The 19,948-nt window shown below is 38.3% G+C and overlaps 2 protein-coding genes across 2 annotated transcripts; both read right to left on the reverse strand.

The window, feature by feature from the left end:
• Nucleotides 1-3,848: 3,848 nt before the first annotated feature.
• On the reverse strand, nucleotides 3,849-10,460 carry mtx2 (metaxin 2). Its single transcript, XM_017428380.3, has 10 exons — nucleotides 10,313-10,460; nucleotides 8,887-8,934; nucleotides 8,746-8,792; nucleotides 8,348-8,420; nucleotides 7,972-8,048; nucleotides 7,778-7,870; nucleotides 7,651-7,689; nucleotides 7,435-7,560; nucleotides 7,090-7,166; nucleotides 3,849-4,889 (listed from the first exon to the last, which is right to left on the reverse strand). Exons 1-10 carry the CDS (start codon nucleotides 10,350-10,352, stop codon nucleotides 4,730-4,732), a joined length of 780 nt encoding a protein of 259 aa, XP_017283869.1. The 5' UTR covers nucleotides 10,353-10,460; the 3' UTR covers nucleotides 3,849-4,729.
• Nucleotides 10,461-12,973: 2,513 nt separating this feature from the next.
• On the reverse strand, nucleotides 12,974-15,456 carry LOC108242429 (homeobox protein Hox-D4b). Its single transcript, XM_017427246.3, has 2 exons — nucleotides 14,608-15,456; nucleotides 12,974-13,949 (listed from the first exon to the last, which is right to left on the reverse strand). The coding sequence occupies exons 1-2, from the start codon at nucleotides 15,047-15,049 to the stop codon at nucleotides 13,642-13,644; spliced, it is 750 nt and encodes a 249-aa protein (XP_017282735.1). The 5' UTR covers nucleotides 15,050-15,456; the 3' UTR covers nucleotides 12,974-13,641.
• Between the last annotated feature and the right edge of the window lie 4,492 nt (nucleotides 15,457-19,948).

Here is a 19,948-nt window from a genome sequence, read left to right on the forward strand (position 1 = left end):
TATTGTCCTATAATTTAGTGTGGTAGTAGTTCAGAGTTATTCTCAGCACACACTCTAAGCACGACATGATATTGAGATATGTGTTTTTAAAACTTTGCCATTAATTATTGGAGTCAACTCTGTTAGCAAAATATCTGATGAACAACTAGACGTATTTTAATGAAACTTTCCGAACATAAATATTGAATGTACATCTACAACTTATTAAACTTTGGAGTCCATCCGATTTAAGGTGACCGCCACAGCAAGCCGACTTTCCAAAACCCAGAAATTACTATAGTTCAGCCAATTTTACAGATATTGCACTAAGATTTGGTGCGGTAGTAGCTGAGAGTGATTCACAACCCATTTACATTGGGCAAAATCTTTGCTTTATGCCATTCATATATATGGAAGTCAACACCGTCTGTTAGCAAAATATCTCCCGAACCACTGGGCAGATTCTAATAAAACTCTGAGAAAGTAGTCACTGAATGGACATCTACAACTGATTAAGTTTTGGAATCAAACAAAATCAAGACAGCCACCACAGCTCATTGAATTAGCAAACACATACTTCACTGTATATCAAGTACTAGCTGAGATTCATCCCTAAAACATACTTGAAAAGCACTGGATGATATGCATTCCTTCAAGAAGTGCTGGGCCTTTAAATGTAAGATTTCTTTTTCTACATTTGCACAAAATGATAAATGTGTATAAACGGCTTTTTTTTTTGCTCTGTCTTCTTCTTCATGTGAAGCAAAAGGCATGGCTTAAAGCTTTGAGTGAAAATCCTATTTTTCCATTTGTTCATTGTAAATGTCTGCTGCACAGATTCCTTGTGTTCTTCTTGCTGTGAGTGTGGATGTATGCGAGCAGAGAGGGGCAGGGTTTCCTGCAGTGCTGAACTGGCACAGTCGCAGAAAAGTGGTGGGAAATCACACAGAACGTCTGGCTTTCTGTCACTTTTTATTTTCCACAGTCAGCCGCTCAGCCTCGGTAAAGGGATCTTGTTGGGGGTTTTTTAAGGGTGTGATGACTTTGTCATGTAAAGATGTAATGCACACAGACTTGTCTGCGCGAGCACAGTTTACAGACACAAAGACCCGTGGGCCTGCAGCTCACTCTCTTCCTGCCCGAGGCGCCCGGAGCACTGAGACTTCTTCGGTGCTTTGACAGCAGAAGTCATGCTGATCCAGTTTATGTGAATGAGATTAGACACAAAGTGGATCAGCGGCAGCAAAGACATATTGCATCGGTTTGATCAAATTAAAAGTGTGTGCATCGAATGAATACGTAAATGAGCTCACCCACACAGCAGAGGCAAATAAAGTGACTCAGACAACAATCCTCTTTAGCTCACTTTGTCTCAGAGTCCACATGATGAATCATCACTCACTTCCAGCCTCCAGACACGCGGTCTGATCCGACACCGCACATCACTGCTCACGCGCACTTACATGCCCACAAAAACTTTTTAAATTCCCTTCAAGAAGCCCCTTCTTCAGCACACCTTTCACATAATCTTTGCGCCGAAGACCTCGATTTCTCTTTTTTTAATTTAACCGGGAGCTTGAAAACAGAAGTCCAAATAGATGCATGCTTTGGTAAATTAATCCCTGTAGCAAAAGTGTTTGATTCAGCTGCAGACTATTAGCTTCTATCACAACAGTGTTGTGATCTATTATGCTTCACAGGAAAATAAATGTGATTGAGACCTATTAGCTCATTTGAATTATTTTAATTACCCATTTATTTTCCTTTAAATGAAGCGTGAAATTTGTAAAAAATCCAGGGTGGTATTTGGTGAGGAAAACATCTATTAAGAGATCTACAATAAAATGTCATATTTATCACTTACTGCCATAAAAGGTGGGCAACTGTGTAACTGCCTGTCTGTTAGACATATATCTCCTAAACCAGTGAACAAATTTTAATGCAACTCTCAAAAAGTAATCATTAGAAGACCATCTAATTCATTTCTGGAGTCAACCTGGTGGCTGCCAGGATGGTGGCCACAGACAACATTAGCAAACACAAAAATGGCTATAACTTTGTCAGTTTGTATATAAATAAAGGCCTAGCATGCCTTGAAGGAATGCATGTCGCCCACCGCCTTTCAATCTACAGTTCAGACTAAGATTATCATCACATTTTAGCCATTTTAGTCAAACCTTGTAAATGACATTATAGTGATATTGTGAGATATATTGGATTGGACTGACTTGTAGATGTACATCCAGTGACGACTTTCTGTCTAGTTTTGCATAACATCTTCTGCTAACAGACACAGTTGACTCCAGTAGTTCATGGCAAACCTTTAAAAACAGATCTTAAACTTGGTGTGGTAGTAGTTGAGAGTCCCCCCTCAACACATACCCTGAGCTCTAACAGATCACACAAAAAAAATATTTTATCCATCAAGGAATGCTACTTTAATTACCATAAATGTTAATGAAATATTAATAATACATAAAAACATCTCCATTCCATCTTATGCAATAAAACACAGAACAATCTGAGCACCAACTTAAAAACAGATCCAGCAGCTTTCTCCAGTGTTTTTGCATTGTGTAGCATCACGTCCCTGCATGTGTGGAGAAAAAGAAAGATCAGCCGACCAGCTGGACAACATGGCTGAAAACTGCTGCCAGAGCAAATAAAACAGGAGTGAGTCCACCCAGCGACGCATGTCTAAATCTCGTAGAGTAAAGATAAAAACAAATAAGAACTCAGAATTTTTAATTTAAGCTAATCAGTGCAACACCTTTCTGTGTTAAATGTTTACTCACTGAGTCTAAAATACTTCTTCTTTTTCATTATTAACAAATCCGACAAGCCATTAAAATGTAAACGTTTCTGTCTAATCCCACCTTTACTATGATGAGCAGACCAATAATCCATGAAAGATTGCAGCAAGAGCGTTTTGTAGCTTCATGCTGCCACCTACTGGAGGAAACCTCTCATTACAAGCTGAGATCTGAAATACGTTCATTAATTTAATTTAGTCGCTCCAAAAATAAATATCGACAATTTAGATGCCAATTAAAAAAAGGCACAGAAAGAAACCTAAACATATAATTTTCTGTTTCTACAACTGTGCTCATAATTAAGTAAGGTGAGCTTATTTGTGAAGTAAAATACCCCATATGAGCACAGAACAGTAGAGAAATAGGCTGTTAAAATACATTTTAACACCTCAATAGTTTCCCAAACTCAATACCAAAAAAGACAATGGGGAAAAAAAAGGACTGGCCTGTAGGTGAAATGAAAAAGGTGTGTGTAAAGTTGTTGCCTCAGTAAAAAAAAAAAAAAGAAAATGCAGTTTATAAAAGAATATGTCAATTTCATGTGTAAAATGCTCTAAATGGCACTTCCCTAGGATGTTTTTTATTAGATGTTCTGCAAGCTCTCTCTTTTAAAAACAACTTCAAAACTGCACTGTTGCAAACCCACTCAAAAAATGATAATAATATATTAAACTACATCTAGCAATAATTATGCTTAGGATGTGATAAATGCACCAATCCGTCTGGTAAATGGCTGCTGACCTCCAGTTGTGCAGCGTTTGGTCAGTGCGAGTCATCACTCACGGTGTCACAGCTCCTGGAAGTTCACAGGTCAAACCCTGACCTCACAGGAAACCTGGAAGACAGACGCTCCCTCCGTCTGTCACACAGGGACAGGGACAGGGCAGGCAGAGGTGATCAGACGTTACCAATGAGCTTGTAGGAGACCTGGAGGCAGGAACGCACATTCAAGTGTGCGCTTCCGAAGCCCCGAAAACAGACTTCAAGGAGTTTTCTTACCACTTAGCCGCTGACTTATGTTAAACATGTCACGGTTGAGTCATATCAAAGAATGAGTTTTGAAGTTGAAACAACACATTTTATTGGGGGCTGAATGCATCTCGTAGGCACTTTCAACACAAGCAAAACAATGTGGAAAAACTCAAATGTTTTCGCTACGTTTCTGTTTTTTGTACATAAAAAAATGCTCTGGATTTGCTGCGTTTGCCGACACTGTCTTGCAGTTCTTACAAGCTTACAAGTCCCCCAGGAGGAAAATAAAATGCGGACCGTTTGACCTCAAACTGGGGTCAAGTGGAGTTCTGCCTTCTGAAAGTCGGTCATGTTGCACAGCTGTGAAATCCATACGCTGCTTTTCAAAGCGTGTGGGAGACTGAGAAACCACAATGATAGATGGAAATGGAGACAGTATTCCAGCAAAATAAGAGTGCAAACTGTAGAAAAGTACAGTGTAAATAAATATGCAAAAGCCTCCATTTCGTAAATCCTTCAGCTGATGTGCCCTTAACCCTGACACTTAAACCCTGCAAGCTTTCTGAGTTTGCTTTTTTTCAGGAAACTCATTATTTTAGACATACATACATATATATATATATATATATATATATATATATATATATATATATATATATATATATATATATATATATATATATATATATATACATATACACATATATATAAATATATATGCTTATAATTACTTTTTAAGACAGGGATGTACTGTAATTTTATAGGATTTTGATGCTGGGATTAAACAACTCCCACTCTGATGCATTTATTCAGATGAGGGTGACGCGTCCTAAATCGCAAAAAGAATTGTCTTCGCCTGTACAAGCAGAAAGCAAAATGGACAGGTTTTAGCTTCTATGTACCAGAATCAGGGGAATGAGATAAAGAAATGCAGAATGTACAAGATGGAGTCACTTTTCAGTCCTTCAAGAGCTGCTGTCATCGAAGTAGGTCTGCTCGATGCGCCTGCAGAAGGACAGTAGGTTGCTGTAGCTCTTGACCCTCTCTGCCAGCTCGTTGCTGGTCAGCGTGGTGGTCAGGATGGTGAAGAGGTGACCAAACACCAGCGCGTCCAGCTCTGTAGGCCTACGACGCACAGAGATACACACACTTAATGTTTGTTACTGCTGAAATCAAACTATTAATTAGTGATCAGTAATAAATTAGACAGGGAACTGGACCTAAACCCTAAAATATTCACATTAATCTGAATTAAGTCATATTTATCTGACAAATTTTATTTGCCTAAACTAACTTCTCGCTGCCAAATTCACATAAATCTGAAGTTATCTTTGCTCTTAACCTGTCAGGAGCATAATTTAAATCCATTCAAATACTTTGGGTTTTATTACTTTAGCCTCTATTATTGCAGTCTTTATCTCACATGTAGAAAGTTTCTGGAACTTCCTTCTGTCACCGAACTAAAAACACTCAGTTTTTACTGTGATAACAACAATAATCATATTAACAAACAGTCCATACAATTGTTACTTTAAGATTAGATTTATCTAATTATATTCCTAAAAAAAAAAGTTTAGGAAGTTGATCCAATATGCCGCAGCAGAAGTTCTGATGATATTTTTACGACGTCAGCATTTCATTGGCTCCCCACAAAATTTTATATTAAGATTAAATTCTTCTCCATGAACAAAAAGCTCTTAATGACCAGTTTTCATCTCATGCTAAGAGACTCAAAAGGTCCACGTGATCAAAACAGAGCTCTTCTCTCTCCGTTTTAACCTGTAGATCTGAAAAGTAAAATGTAACCTTCAGTTAATATATTTATTGAGTTCTCTTGTGAAACCAGTTCCTAGTTTGGGTTTGGAAGTCAAAGATCCCCTCTACTTTTTAGATTAGACTTAAATTTTACATTTTTGATCCTGAATAAAGCTACAGTTGTCTTAAACAATCCTTTCAGTTATAATGTTTTAAATTTAATTTGTGGCAGGAGGTTCAGAGACACATTAAGAACCTGTCCTCACCCTGATCTCATAACTCCTTATGTTAGTATAACCTGTTATTGTCATTTTCTTCCTCCTTTCTGCAGATATTCAAAGCTAACTGCTTTTGTGTTTAATATCTAAATCTCTCTTCAGTCCTCCCACTCCATCAAATGATCTGGGTCAGAAGGCTGAACTTCCAGAATCTGGTTCTGCTGAAGGTCTTTCTCTGATTTCATTCAGACCTGCCACGAACATTGATCTGATGACATGTGGAAGACACTAAATGTAGGTGAGAACGCTCTCAATGAGCATTAAAGACATCTTCGCTCCACTCACCTCCGGCGGTGGTCTGGAACGCTTTTAACAACATTAGTTTGGTAATCTGAACACAATCTGTCTGAAATCTGATATGATTTCATGGAAGCCGCCGAGTTGTTACCTGGATGTCGCTCTGTTTAAAAATAAAACAAATTAAAACATTTTCAAACTAGTAAATTGAGCTGTCAGGACACTGCGACGAGTTTGTTCTGATTGTTTTTAGGAGCTGATTGGACCCAGTGTGGTCACTGTAAATTATAATGAGCTGTGTCAATCACAGAACAACGGCGTGAGCAGCGTTATGTCACATTACATTCACCTAATTAAACCCAGAGCTGAAGTTATGCTCACAGTGAAGCTGTAGAGAACAGATGACAGCTGCAGCGAACAGGCTTTAAAAAAGAAATTAAATCAAAATAAAGATTCCTTTTACAAATTTTATACATTATATAACTGAACTGAACCTCTCTGATTTGCAGTAATTAGTATTTAACTGGGAGGATTAGTTTTCATTGAATTAGACTACATTTACCTGAACTTGAACAATTTACCTTTTCATAAAGTGCCTTGCTGTGATTTAAAGCCATGTTATTAAATTTAGTTTAATTAAATAAGGTGGATGATGCCATTTGAAAAAAATCTTATTGTAAAAGACAAATTAGGCCAACAATAATACATCTAATTTGTAATAATGCTCTAATAAAAAAATGACTAAAAAGGGACCCACATGCATGGAACATACCATTTTCATTTCAAATGAAAAACTTTCTTGCACCTACTAATCATTTAATCCACTTTTCCTCCCACTTTTAAATGAGAAAAATCATAAAATGTTCATGTTGATGTAAGATGTTGTGACAACATTTATCCATAAGGTGGTGCTCAAGTGCTGCCTGCAGATTCTCAGGTTCTAGTTTCTATAAGCAGAAAATTCTGCAGCATGCAACTTCCTAAATGCTGTTTTATTCTTCTGCCCTCATCAACATCATTCAGACATGCAGCAGTGAAATATTTAGAATACGCACTGTTTGTTAAAAAAGTACTGCTGCGTCCCCAGCCTCTGAGAGAGAGCCTGGCAGCACTGACTCACATCTTCATAAACCTAAAATAGAAAAGTCAAACACAAGTTAAACAAATAAAGATTTCATTCAAATGAAAATATCTATTTAAAAGGTGCAACAAAAATCCCCTGAAACACTTAATAGTTCTATAAATTCTGTTTGTTTTTATTTATTATCAAAAGAGAGAAAAACAGATTTGTACCATTTTGAAAACAATTTTTAAAAACTGGTCACATGTCAGCTACAGGCATTAAAGCAAAAAAAATTGACTGAAATTATTTCTTTATTTTAACACAACATGTTGCCAACCTGCTCGAGAGTTTTCCCTCCCCAGCCAATGGCGTTCATCTTCCTGCGAACCTCCCACTGCTTCTGATAGGCGAGGATTTTACTGAGAGGCCACGAGTATGGGCTGCTGTATCTGGGACGGGAAATCTATGCAAAACAAAGAAATAAGAATGAGACAATGAGGTGTTCACTGGTAATAAAACAAATACACAAAAAAATCTAAATAAGAATACCCACATCAGCAACTGTAGCTTCATCGCACCACTGAATGAACAACTAGAGAGGAGAGAGAGCCATAATGAGAAGTTGTTACAGAGTGTTTAGCACGAGTGTGTCGTTTCTGCTTGTGTTTGTGTTGTTGTACCTCAGCGGTCAGCAGCATGTTGTTAACAAGCTCCATGTAAGCTTTCATCTCAGCTCTCTGAACATCATCTAAGCCGTCGCTCAGAGAGTGACCCTGACGACCAAAAAATAATCAGTTATTTTGATTATTTTTCCTCAACAGAGCAAAATATATTTTGTGACAGAGTAAACAAGTTCAAATGATAAAATTATCACCTTTGCTTTGGTGAATTGCACAATCGGCCCCAGTTCTGACACCACCTGGTTCCCAACGTGGATGAAGGGAATTTTACCTACAGAAAAAAAAGAGCAAGCTACTATTAAAAACTATTTAAAGGCTGACTATATCAGAACCAGTCTATGTTATAATACTCATATCTTAGTATGACTGACTGCATTTCAAAGAGCAGCAAATGTGCTTCACATACACATCAAAACAACAATAAAATCTGTGTCAAAAAATGTAAAAAGGATCGTGTGTGTATGAAATAATTTAGCCAAATTAAGATGAAGAGGAACAGTCACTGCTTGTGTTAAAACCGAAAAAGCAGGGACAGAATGGGTTTGTCTCTGCAGCAGCAGGAGTACTGACCTGATGGTGACATAAATTCAGCGTTTGCTCTGCAAACCACATGCACTGGGAGACCACACATCCTGAGGTAGGCCTGCAGAGGAGAACAGGACATTTGCTACAGGAACTATTACAACCCTGTTTAAAAAAATGCCACAAAATGATGTTTAATAGTAATAAAACACAATGCAATTACCTCAAATTATAGAAAAACTATAGTCAAGTGAAAATAAATCAACAAACTTGTGCTAATTTTTAATTAAAAACAAAGATGAATGGGTTTTTGTTCATTTAAAAAGAGCAACTTATTTCTACCATCACTCTCCTCACTTCCCTGTCACAAAGAAAGTATAATTATAAGTTCCACACAGGATAAATATGCACATACGTCTTAGATGAGGAAACAAAGCAAGCTTTACCTGAACAGCAAGAGACGAGGCGTGGTCTGAGAGCAGAATCTGATCCTCTGTTCAAACAGCCACAAAGAAAAGTTACATTACAAAGGCTTCATTACCTGTCAAACGGAGAACTCGTTTCGTTTCTCCAAAAGTCTAACTCACCCTTCAGCGGTTGATACAAGGTTGCATTTTCGGGCCAAGGCTCAGCAGCTGTCAGTGTCAAAAACAATCATGTATGAATGCGTGTGAAGACAAACCCACATAAAACAGTCACTTTTTTTCCTCTTCAAAGCATAATAAAACAGATTTCTTGCCCAAACAATGTCAGATCATGTTGTAAATTCAAAACACAGTGTGAAAGAACTCAGTACACTCATGACTTGTAGAACCACCTTAAGCAACAACAACTTGAGGTAATCATCTAAGTGACCTTCTTATTTGTATTCTTGTTGTAGAGGAATTGTAAACCCACTCTTCTTAGCAACACTGCTTCAATTCACTGAAAGTGGTAGGTTGACATCTACACTTTGGGTCATTGCAACAACTTGTCTCATCTTTTTCAGCCATTATATTGTGAATTTTCTGCCCTGCTTTTGTAACACGACCCAAGTTGATCCAAAATTCAGATGTTGGAAACATGGCGACACGTTTGACTCAAAAACACTTTGGTAGGGCAGTTCGTAGTCGACTCTATGATTGCAAGATTCTCTGCCTTCTTCCATTACATCTCCAGACCTACATCCTCCAGAAAAATGCAAGAGGCTATGGTGTTTGTTCACAAGACTTGCTCCTTTTGATTGTGCCAAGGACTCGTACTGAGTCAGTGAAAAGGGAGTTCAAATATTCTGTCTCTTTGTTGGAATCAGCTCCAAATCCATTTGAATTTAAAGGAACTCCTATCACTGAATTTAAACTCATTTTAAACATCTTCAGTTCACAAACAAACATCTGGATGTCATTGTTTGGACTGATGATTTCTGTTTCTGACTCTGAAAACTGCTATACAAACTGTCATCTGACTTCTTTATGTTTCTTTATTTTTTTCTGTGATATCTAAACATTGTTTTTCCTGTATATCTATGAGTCTCTTGAAAGAGTGATTTTAAATCCAAAGCGTCTTTCCTGATCAAAGGTTAAAAACAAACTGCACGGTCTGACCTCGAAATGAATGGGATCATACGTGCACTAATGGGAAGTTTGGAGACTATCCTAAATACTTATCACCTGTGAAAAATCCTTATTGCTGCAGAATGCTGAACTAACTGATGATTAATTTCCTCTTTGTCATTGTGTCAACACACCTGAATGCTACAGAGCTAATGACTTCTGCTCAGTCAGAGCATTTCCTAGCAGCAGCTGGCTGCTAGTTAACCTCCTATTTTTCTTAAACAAATAAAAATAAGTAGCACAAGTAGCTTTTCCACATACTACTTCTTCGGTTTGACTTAGTTTCAGTCAAATGTTTCGCTTCGCTAAATAAAAAAAGGTTTAACTGAATTAGTTGTAAGATGCGAACTGCCACCGTTAGCTCCTGTGTGCTAAAGGTAACCTAAAAGACGAACATAAAACACGAAAGTAAACACATTACCCGCCATCTGCGACACGAAAGCCTCCGCCGCCAGAGACATAGTGTTTCTGTAACACTAAAACGGCTAAACTGTAATTACTATAACAGATTATTACTCAATGGTGCTTCATGCCAGGTTAAGGACAAGTGTTGATCCGCCTACGATTAATGTCCGTAGGAGAACGAGAAACCCCGATGTTTGGTTCCACTTTATACAGACCGCGACCTGCTGTGATTTAAATGTATTTATTTGCAGTAAAAAATAGTTCTTCCACGTCTGTGTATAAATACAAATTTTATTCGAATATTTCTGTGGGCAGAATGCGGAAACACCCCTGTGGAAAAAATAGCAGAACATCTCTGGAGGTAATAGCTGAACTAAAGTGGCGCTAGTCGTTTGCACCTTTCGGCCACCGTACTAATTCCATCCTAAAACTGGTAAATATTTTATGTAAGTGGGTTGTAAAGTACCCCACAAAAAATCTTTTGCAAACATTACAACTTAATATGTCCACAAAGAGCTGTGGTTTTGCTTTTTGGCCTGTTCTGTGTTAAATTTATCCAGGCACCTGTAAATTTAATGCTATTTCATTTGCTATGAAGCTCCTTTAATAATTAAATCCTTCAATGTTTTGTCTGTGTGCAGTACAAAATGCTACCAGTCGGGGGCGCTCCTGTTTCATCACGGTCAGATGAGAGAAAGGCAGAAATGTGGTGGTGTTTAACGTCTGGCAAGTGCAAATTAATTTTTACAAAATAATTACGGATTTTATTGTGGCCTACGCTAAAAGAACATTTTAGATGGTAGACTTTATAACTTATAAAAACATATTGGTAATTGGGATTTTTTTAGTTGTTGTCAATCAGTCCATCAAAATAGATCTGAGATATTTTATTTCTAATTTTGCATTTATTCAATTGCTGATTATCTTCTATGGCAAAGTGGTTTTAATGCCTAAAATTTGCAGACATAAAAAACATTAGGGGCATTTACTGTGTGTGTGATAATTTTGCCATAATGTGGTTTTTCTTTTTTTGTTTGTTTTTGTCGTTTTTTCTTGCTGAACCATAGGTGGTATCCCAGTTTTCTTTCTGTCTGCCCACATGTGCCTTTTCTTCCCCGCACTGCGTCGCCACCGGAAGTTGCCACTTATCGGCTCAGGGCGCCTCTCCTTATCAAAACTCACGATCGTGTTTCAAAGGACATGGGTTTGTTTCTAGACTTGTTCTAAGCCTACTTATCCATTTGTATGTACATGTTTTTTTAATTCATTTTCAGAAGGCGTAATCAGAGATGAGACTAAAAACTATAAATAACAAACTAAATTGCTGTTTCCAAAATCAAGTCCTTATTTGTTGGTTAATGTAGAATGATCGAGTTTAAATTGAAAAATACACTTTAAATCTGAAAGCAGTTTTAGCTGATTAGTCTTGGCTCAGATCCGCTTTAGAACCAATAATTGTGTATTTTAGAAAATGCTAAAGGTGTGCGACAATCTTTTATCTGTGTGTGTGTGTGTGTTTGTCTATTAGCAAGAATCTCATGACCCACTGGACGGATTTTATTAAAACTCTCAGAAAGTAGTCAATGGTTTTACATCTACAGTCAATCCGATGCCTTCCACAGTCAACTTACCTTAAAAACACTCAAATTTGCCACAACTAGGTCAGCTTTACAAATACTGACCTAAAATTTGGCCTGGTAGTAGCTGACACTGATCGCCAACACATACTCTAAGTGTTAAGAGATCACAACAGATCTTTGTTTAAAACTTTGATAATAACTATTGTAGTCAACTCTGTCTGTCTGTTAGCAGAATATCTCTTGAACCACTGGACAAATTTAAAAGAAACTCATGGAAAGTAACGAGTGGATGTATATCTACGACTCATTAGTGTTTAAAGTAAATCTAATTCAAGATGGCCGCCATACCAAGCTGCCTTTAGCAAACATAAAATGGCTATAAATCCACCTATTTTACAGATATTCCGATTTAATTTGATGTGGGAGTAACTGAGAGTCATTCAGGACACATGCTCTGAGCTGAACATCTGAACATGACAAGAGATGCATGTCGTTTGTTTTTATTTTGTCTTATTTTTATTTGTTTGGATTCCTTGCTTTGAATGATTATAATGGGTGTGTTTCTTATTGACAGGGTGCTGTCTCTCTCACACACACTCAAACTCGCGCGCGTGCACACATACACACACACAGACACACACACCTAAAAAAGTCCTCTTGTTTACAAATGCGCAAAAACGCACTCGCTTTTCGTGGTTTAAAACTGTTTTATTTCTTTTTTCTCCCTACTTATCAAAACATTTACACATATAAAATTCTCACAAAAAGAGTTTTTTTCTCTTTAAAAAAAACGTGAACACAAAAAAAGAACAGAGAGAATTACCAATAAAAGAATAAAATATGCTTCTAAATAATAGAAAATAAGTACTGGGATAAAGGCTTTAATAGCATATTAAACTGGAATTTTAACAAATTGTTTTTATGCAACATTAACATAAAAAGCTAAATAGTCAAAAAAACAAACGTTTTAGGAAATTCTTTTCATAAAACCCTGTAACCCTGAGACAATCAGCTGGATTTACAGTCATTGTTGTGCATTTTCTGTTCCTCTAATTTGGCTGTTTGAAAATATTTCATCGTGCCTACAATTGAACCAATCTAAATTTTGAAAAGAAAAAAACGCACAATATGGCTACTTTCCTACAAAATGCTATAACATTATTTATCCAACTATCCTTCAAGTGAGCCTCTGCGTAATTTGGTCTTTCTGCTGCTGGTTTCAGTTCTTCTGTTTCTCTCTAAGCGCCAGTTCGTGGAACATTTTGGTGACGTGCATATTCATAAATTAGTCTATTTTAACGTTTTTTAGGAAGCTAATACAAAACCCTGTAATACATGTTTACCCTGTAGAAATAAAAACCCTGTTTTCTCCAAAAACTCACAACATCTCTCTCTCTCTTCTTTGTTTTTAACAAATAGGCACCATGTTTCCAGCGCCATGTTGGATGTTTGTTGTTCTTTTTTTTGTACCAGAGAGGTGACGGACGTCCTGTAAGGTTCCCAAAACCTCTAATACATTCATGGATTCATTAAAATAAGAGACCGGAAATCGATGCAGCCTCTGATTCAACCTGTGAAACGTTCGGAATCCTTCAAAATAAGAGCATAACAAACAACACACGAAGGCATTCGAAACGCTTCGTGTTGGATTTTAAAGCAGTTTGTAATTTGTGTCGGGACTGCAGCCATTTTAGATCAATTCCGCAACCTCAGTTCTGGAGCAAAGTTGCCTCTGACGGCCATTTTCTGCTCCCAAGTTCTGTTTTCAGACACTTATCACCGCCTTCACGGTGTCGCCGCCGCTGCTGCTGTTGTTGTTGTCCGTCGCCTTCTTGTTTTTGCTCCTGCCTTTGGTGTTCGGCAGCTTGTTGTCCTTCTTCCAGCGCATGCGCCGGTTCTGGAACCACACCTTCACCTGCCGCTCGGACAGGCAGAGCGCGTGGGCCACCTCGACCCGGCGGCGGCGCGTGAGGTAGCGGCTGAAGTGGAATTCCTTCTCGAGCTCCAGAACCTGCTGGCGCGTGTAGGCCGTCCGCAGGCGCTTCGGCTCCGGGCCCACGTGGTTCGGATTGACTGCAGAAAAAAACAATACAAAAAAAACAGTAAATAATAATAATAATAATAATAATAATAATAATAATAATAATAATAATAATAATAATAATAATAATAAAAGGAAAATACGTCCTATTTTCTTAAGTTTACCTTATTTTGTCCTAATTTTTATTTACATTTTGTTATTTTTACTTCTTCTATTATTATTGTTATTATTTCAAGTTTAGCAAAATACTTTACATAAAACAAATTAGTCCTTTTAAACCTTTTCTAAACATCACCACATTCTTTTTTTTAATTTGTGCGCTCAAAGTTAATTTAAGGTCGACCGAGAAGAGGTCCAAGAAACTGTTTATTTACATTTTTTTATTATTTTAACTCTGAGCTTTTTGTTTAGCCGCATCTCTGCACATAACGTACACGCCTTTTGTCCCGCGCACGCGCTCTCATACATATGTGTGTACACACACACACACATCCAAACAGACGCAGACACACACACTGTGGCAGGGCCATAAAACTTTATAGGGGCTGTAATTCTCGCCCGGACTCACTGAGCTCGTAAATAACTCCGCAACAAAAAACGATGCGCACAAATGGAAGGAAGGACGGAAAAGAGAGAGAGGGAGAAAGAAAGAAAGAAAGAAAGAAAGAAGAGTCTCCTCATCCATCTCACCATGCGCAACGTGCACTTTCTTCATCCAGGGGTAGACAACAATGGGCGGCTTGTCTTTGCCCAGGCAAGCCGTCTTCCTCTGCACCTGAGCGGGCTTCGTGCTGCAGGTCACCCAGGCCTGGTGGCAGCCCAGCTCACCCGCCGGGAACCTCTCCTTGCCGTGCGCCTCTGCCTCTCTGAACCCTGGGTAGGTGGCACCCTGATGCTGCGAGTGGTCCTCTCCATCCTCCCGGTGGTGGCCCTGCAGAGAGTGTTGGTAGCCGGTTTGTTGTGATGCGTACGCAGGCGGAGGGGGCTGCATTGGCTGATAGCCCCCTCCGTAACTACCACTGTCCTGGGGGTTGTTGTAATACCCCCCTTGGTCAGTAAAATTACTGTAATCTTCTTCACAAGGCGGGAACTGCGGCTCAGCATATTTACAGCTCACCACGTAGGACTCCATGATTGATTTATAGCGAGGCTAGTAGGAGAATACTAATTTTTCTTTCTATCCCCTCTCTCTGTCTCTTTTTCCCCCCTCTGGCATCAAGCCATCCTGCGGCTGTCAAATAGACGGACGGCCGCGGGGGTCACATGACCCTGCGGCCAGCCAATGGGAGGCGGCACTTTGGATTGTTTATGTCAGACGTAATGGGATAATTTGGAGGAAAAAAATGTTCATCTTAGGGCTAATGAAGATGTGCTGTCTGAGAAAATTACCACGATTAGGCGTTTGTGGACCCTGAAAAATAACCATAAAAGTGCAATAAAAGTTACAATCTACCTGAATAATTTTTTTTATCTATCTATCTATCTATCTATCTATCTATCTATCTATCTATCTATCTATCTATCTATCTATCTATCTATCTATCTATCTATCTATCTATCTATCTATCTATCTATCTATCTATCTATCTATCTATCTATCTATCTATCTATCTATCTATCTATCTATCTATCTGTCTATCTGTCTGTCTGTCTGTCTATCTATCTATCTATCTATCTATCTATCTATCTATCTATCTGTCTGTCTGTCCACCCCATCCCATCCCACTCGGACTATAGATTTATGACTCCCTGACTTCTTACCCCCGCAGATGGCCGGAGCTGAAAAATTAATCTGGTCCATATTGAAGGGCTCCGGGGGCCATATTTGGCCTTGTGCGGAGTCAAAAAGACGCACAACAAAACGTGGCCGGTCAAAAAAAAAGGCCCACCAAATAAAAGAATAGGATAAAAAGGTTCCCAGACAGTGACTAGTAGTTGGCTTTGTTTTGGCCGGGGTCAGGCCGGGGGTGTGTGCCCCCCTCCCCCTTCCCCCACCTTACCCGTTCCCCAATTCGGCTATTACAAGGGGAGGAGAGAGATAAATGGCTTTGCTTAAAAAATGATGCTAAAGCAAAGCTGAAATGGTGAAAAATGCGCCGTTTTTTTAAAAAAACGAACTTCAATTCTCCTGGACGAAAAATGGAAAATGGTGAAAGAGATAATAGGGATGTCAAATCTAAGGCCTCACACGAAGCGTATGGATGCTTGGACAGAGCCCGTGCGCCTTGACTTTATTGTCTTTCACATAAATGAGCTCTTTTCTGTTGTAAATACTGATCCACACATGCCAAGAACTTGGAGCTAAATTCTATTTTTTTTTTCTTTTGGGATTTCTGAATGTTTCTGCTCTCCAAACAGGCAGCAGGGTTTGATTCTGCAGCCAAAAACCTCTTAATAAAACCATGCAAAACCATTTCTTCTGCGGCATGAGGAGAAGAGGAAGAACTTGCTTTTTCAGTTGGCTGGAGCATGAAAGAAGCTCTTTGATGTAATGGGTTTGAAGGTTGAACTAATAAGGCTATCTATCTAATCTAATGAGTCATTTGTCTAAACAAGCTCATAATGAATAGCTGATCAGATATAAGTTGGCTTAGGTTCATGTTGTTAGTTACATTTTAAAAATACATCCTTTTGCTTCTTAATTTGGTGCATTGCAAGCATTACTTTAACCTAAAACGAGCTTTAAAACATTTTTGTGTATTTACATGATATTATACTGAGGAAGTGGAATTCGTGTGATTTATTGGTTAAAAAAAGAACATAACTTTGTTTTTATCATCAGAAAAGCTTCCATTTCAGGTTTATCAACTACACACAGGCTTTTAGCAGAATATTTTCCCCCAAACCTTGACAGTCTGCTTCATAAGTGATTCCACCGGTGCAGAAAACAGCATGGCTCATTTGACTTAAGCCCTAATTTACAACCAGCACCCAGATCCGCGCTGATATTTAAATGTATTCATCAAGCTTTAAATGAACAGACCATAGCGCTGCAGTGAATTAGAGCCACTAGCATGACCACAACCCGTGCTGTTACATTTGGGGGGAAAAAAGCAAAAAGACAGCTTCACATTTCTGTCACTTTACTGAAGCTTTGCTGTGTAATGAAGTCGGCCATGAGCCTTAGAACATGAAAGAGAGAGCTGAAGAAGGATGTGATCCTTTGACTAAACAGAAGCACGGCAAACGGTCATCTCTTTCTCCCCTTTCCTGCTGTGGATTTTGATGGATGCCTAGTCATCGCCCATAGACTCCCCTAGAACCCAATCTGTGACCGAGGCAGCTCCACACACATTCGGTTCTACAGGGTATATATAGGCGAAGCTTCTCATCACGGGTGGCTGCTGATGACTCCTTTTGGACAGACACTGACACCCATTTGCCCCGTTCAAAGAAAAATGGTTATACAAAAGAGATCGTTTTGTCAAATTCTGCCCGAAAATACAACCCCGAATTCTAAAAAAATCCAGACAATCTGCAAATTGTAAATAAAAACAGAATTCAATGATTTGCAAATTTCACAGACACATATTTTATTCACAAGGGAACATAGTAACCATGTAAAATCTTGAAAACTGTACCATTATCTTTTTTTAAAACAACGTAATCTTGATTTTCACACCAGTATCTCAAAAAAAGTTGTGACAGGGGCAGAAGGCTGTAAAAGTAAGTGGTACATATAAGAAACAGCTGGGCAAGCATTTTGCAATTAGTTAGGTTAATTAAAAACAGGTCAGTAAGAGGACTGGGTATAAAAAGAGAATTTTTAGAGTAAAAATGGGCAGAGGTTCACCAATCTGCGAAAAACGCAAAGGACAAGGCTGATAAATTTTGCAATAATACAGTAATGTAGGTCTGATTCTGTTATGGACATCACTGCAAAGGCTCAGGAACACTTTCACAAATCATTCCCTGTAAACACAGTCGTCTATGTCATTCATCAATGCTTATTAAAGCTCTATCATGCAAAAATAAAAGTCACATGTGAACACCGTCCAGAAATGCTGCTGTCTTCTCTCGGCCAAACCTCATTTAAAATGGACTGAGGCAAAAATGTGAATTTTTTTTTGAAAACCATGGATGGCACTGTCCTCCAAAAATGTACACTACATTTAGAACAACATATGCTCCCATCTAGATGTGTCTGATTCAGAGGAGGCCTTCAGCAAGACAATGCAAAACAACATACTGTATCCTCTACAACAGCATGGCTTTGCAGTACAAAAGTCTGGGCACTGAGCTCACAAATAAGACTCGGGACTGCTGAACAGTAGGAATCCTACATCAGAAAAAATGGGAAGACATTCTCCTAAAAAACAAAACAAAACAAAAAAGAAAAAAAATGCAGCTGCTCTCCTCAGTTCCTTGATGTCTACAGACTGTTGTTAAAAGAAGAGAGGATGTCTCACAGTGGGAAACTTGGCCCTGTCTTAACGTTTTACCTTGTTTTTTCCAAAAATGGTACAATTTCTTCAATGAAATAATAGGTATGTTTGTTATGTTCCATTGTGAATAAAATGTGGCTTCATCAGATTTGCAAACGTTGCATTTATTTATTTATTTAATTTACAGTTCACACACCATCCCAACTTTTTTTGGCTTGTAGACTCAACCAGTGCTTCAACTCTGCAGAATGGTCTTGCTGTTCAGTGGCTTATAATTTATTGATACCATTACTGGTGCTGTAGTATGTGCATTTGACATCAATAACTCATTAAAAGGACACACCGCATTAGGTATGATACATGTGTAATTACCAGTATCTATTAGGCTGGCAGACTCAGAGCTGTACTGCCTTGGTGGTTTTCAGGTTTATGAAATCTGTCTGCGGCCCAGTGGGAGAGGGCTTTACAGAGCGAAAAAAAATCTGGACGGGTAGCTCATCTTTCGCTGCGAAAAGTTAGCGACGATCTGTCAAGTGTGTTTGAAAGAACTGACAATGTCTTGTAACCTGATTTTAGCCTACTAAAGTGTCAGAAGTCCTGCATTTTTATGGGAATTGTTTTATTTCAACTCATTTTTCTTTCAGTTTTGAGGTGTGTACAGGTTTAAAACAAGCAAACCATCAGGAACGACATGCTTCAGTGTAAAAGAAAAATATGGCTAGTGTTGAGTCTGGTAGATTAGATTTGGCACATTTTTCAAACTACCAAGAGCAATATTTTACAGATCTCAGAAGTTTGTCTTCTAAAGTCAAGCTTTTAGAGATAAATGACCGCTGGTGACCAGCCAAAGAGTTCAGATTTGAAAGAATTTCTGAGCCTCAAATTGAGCTTAAACAAGGATGTCTTCTGCTCGAAAGAAATCAGACCTGAGAGTGAGACAGAAGTCTTTTTTCTTTTTTTTTCATTTCGATCCGGCTGTTTATGATGGTTCACAGCCCCCATAAATGTTTACAATTCATCAGCTGAAAGTGTCAGCAGCAGCAGAAGTTTTAATCAAGGCTGCTTGAATTGAATTTTGTGAAAGCATAGTTGGTATTGGTCCTGTCGTGCAGACTGTTTTTGCTTGAAAAGCCTATATGTAAAACAATCAGTCACAAAGAACGTGTAAATAACAGCTCATGAGTTGATTTTGTTCCTGCTCTTTTCTGTTTTTTTCCACTTTTAGTTCCCACACACTCACATCTTGATTCTCACAGAGAAACGTGTTATTAAGTTTTCCAAATCATAAAGCACTGAAGAACTCCTATTACTATTTTGCATCTCAAAGAACAGCTTTGAAATAAAACATGCAAATTATACACAAAAATGTAGAGCTCGATCGAGTGTGCTATCACTTTTCGTACTGATATGTCTCACTACGTGGACTAAAAAAACATGAAACATCAATGAAATATAGGCAAAATACATGCAAAAACCCAGCCCTCTTTGGAGCTCTGTAGTTCAGACATACTTTACCGTAATAACATCATTCGAAGTTTAAATAAGTCACAGAATGTTGGACTTTACATGACTGAACTGGCATTTTGATAACTTTTACTGTTTTCCCACAATCGCAGTTTAGATTTCATGACTTTTACAGATTTTCT

The sequence above is a fragment of the Kryptolebias marmoratus genome, linkage group LG22 (assembly GCF_001649575.2).
Source record: "Kryptolebias marmoratus isolate JLee-2015 linkage group LG22, ASM164957v2, whole genome shotgun sequence".
NCBI classification, from domain to species: domain Eukaryota; kingdom Metazoa; phylum Chordata; class Actinopteri; order Cyprinodontiformes; family Rivulidae; genus Kryptolebias; species Kryptolebias marmoratus.

What these genes read in the sequence shown, in the direction of transcription:
- mtx2 (XM_017428380.3), bottom strand. Translation starts at nt 10,352, where the DNA reads ATGTCTCTGGCGGCGGAGGCTTTCGTGTCGCAGATGGCGG. An exon ending in CTTGTATCAACCGCTGAAGG is followed by an intron (nt 8,793 to 8,886) that starts GTGAGTTAGACT and finishes CTGTTTGAACAG; the next exon opens with AGGATCAGATTCTGCTCTCA. An exon ending in ACATGCTGCTGACCGCTGAG is followed by an intron (nt 7,690 to 7,777) that starts GTACAACAACAC and finishes TCTCCTCTCTAG; the next exon opens with TTGTTCATTCAGTGGTGCGA.
- LOC108242429 (XM_017427246.3), bottom strand. Translation starts at nt 15,049, where the DNA reads ATGGAGTCCTACGTGGTGAGCTGTAAATATGCTGAGCCGCAGTTCCCG. An exon ending in GAAAGTGCACGTTGCGCATG is followed by an intron (nt 13,950 to 14,607) that starts GTGAGATGGATG and finishes TTTTTTCTGCAG; the next exon opens with TCAATCCGAACCACGTGGGC.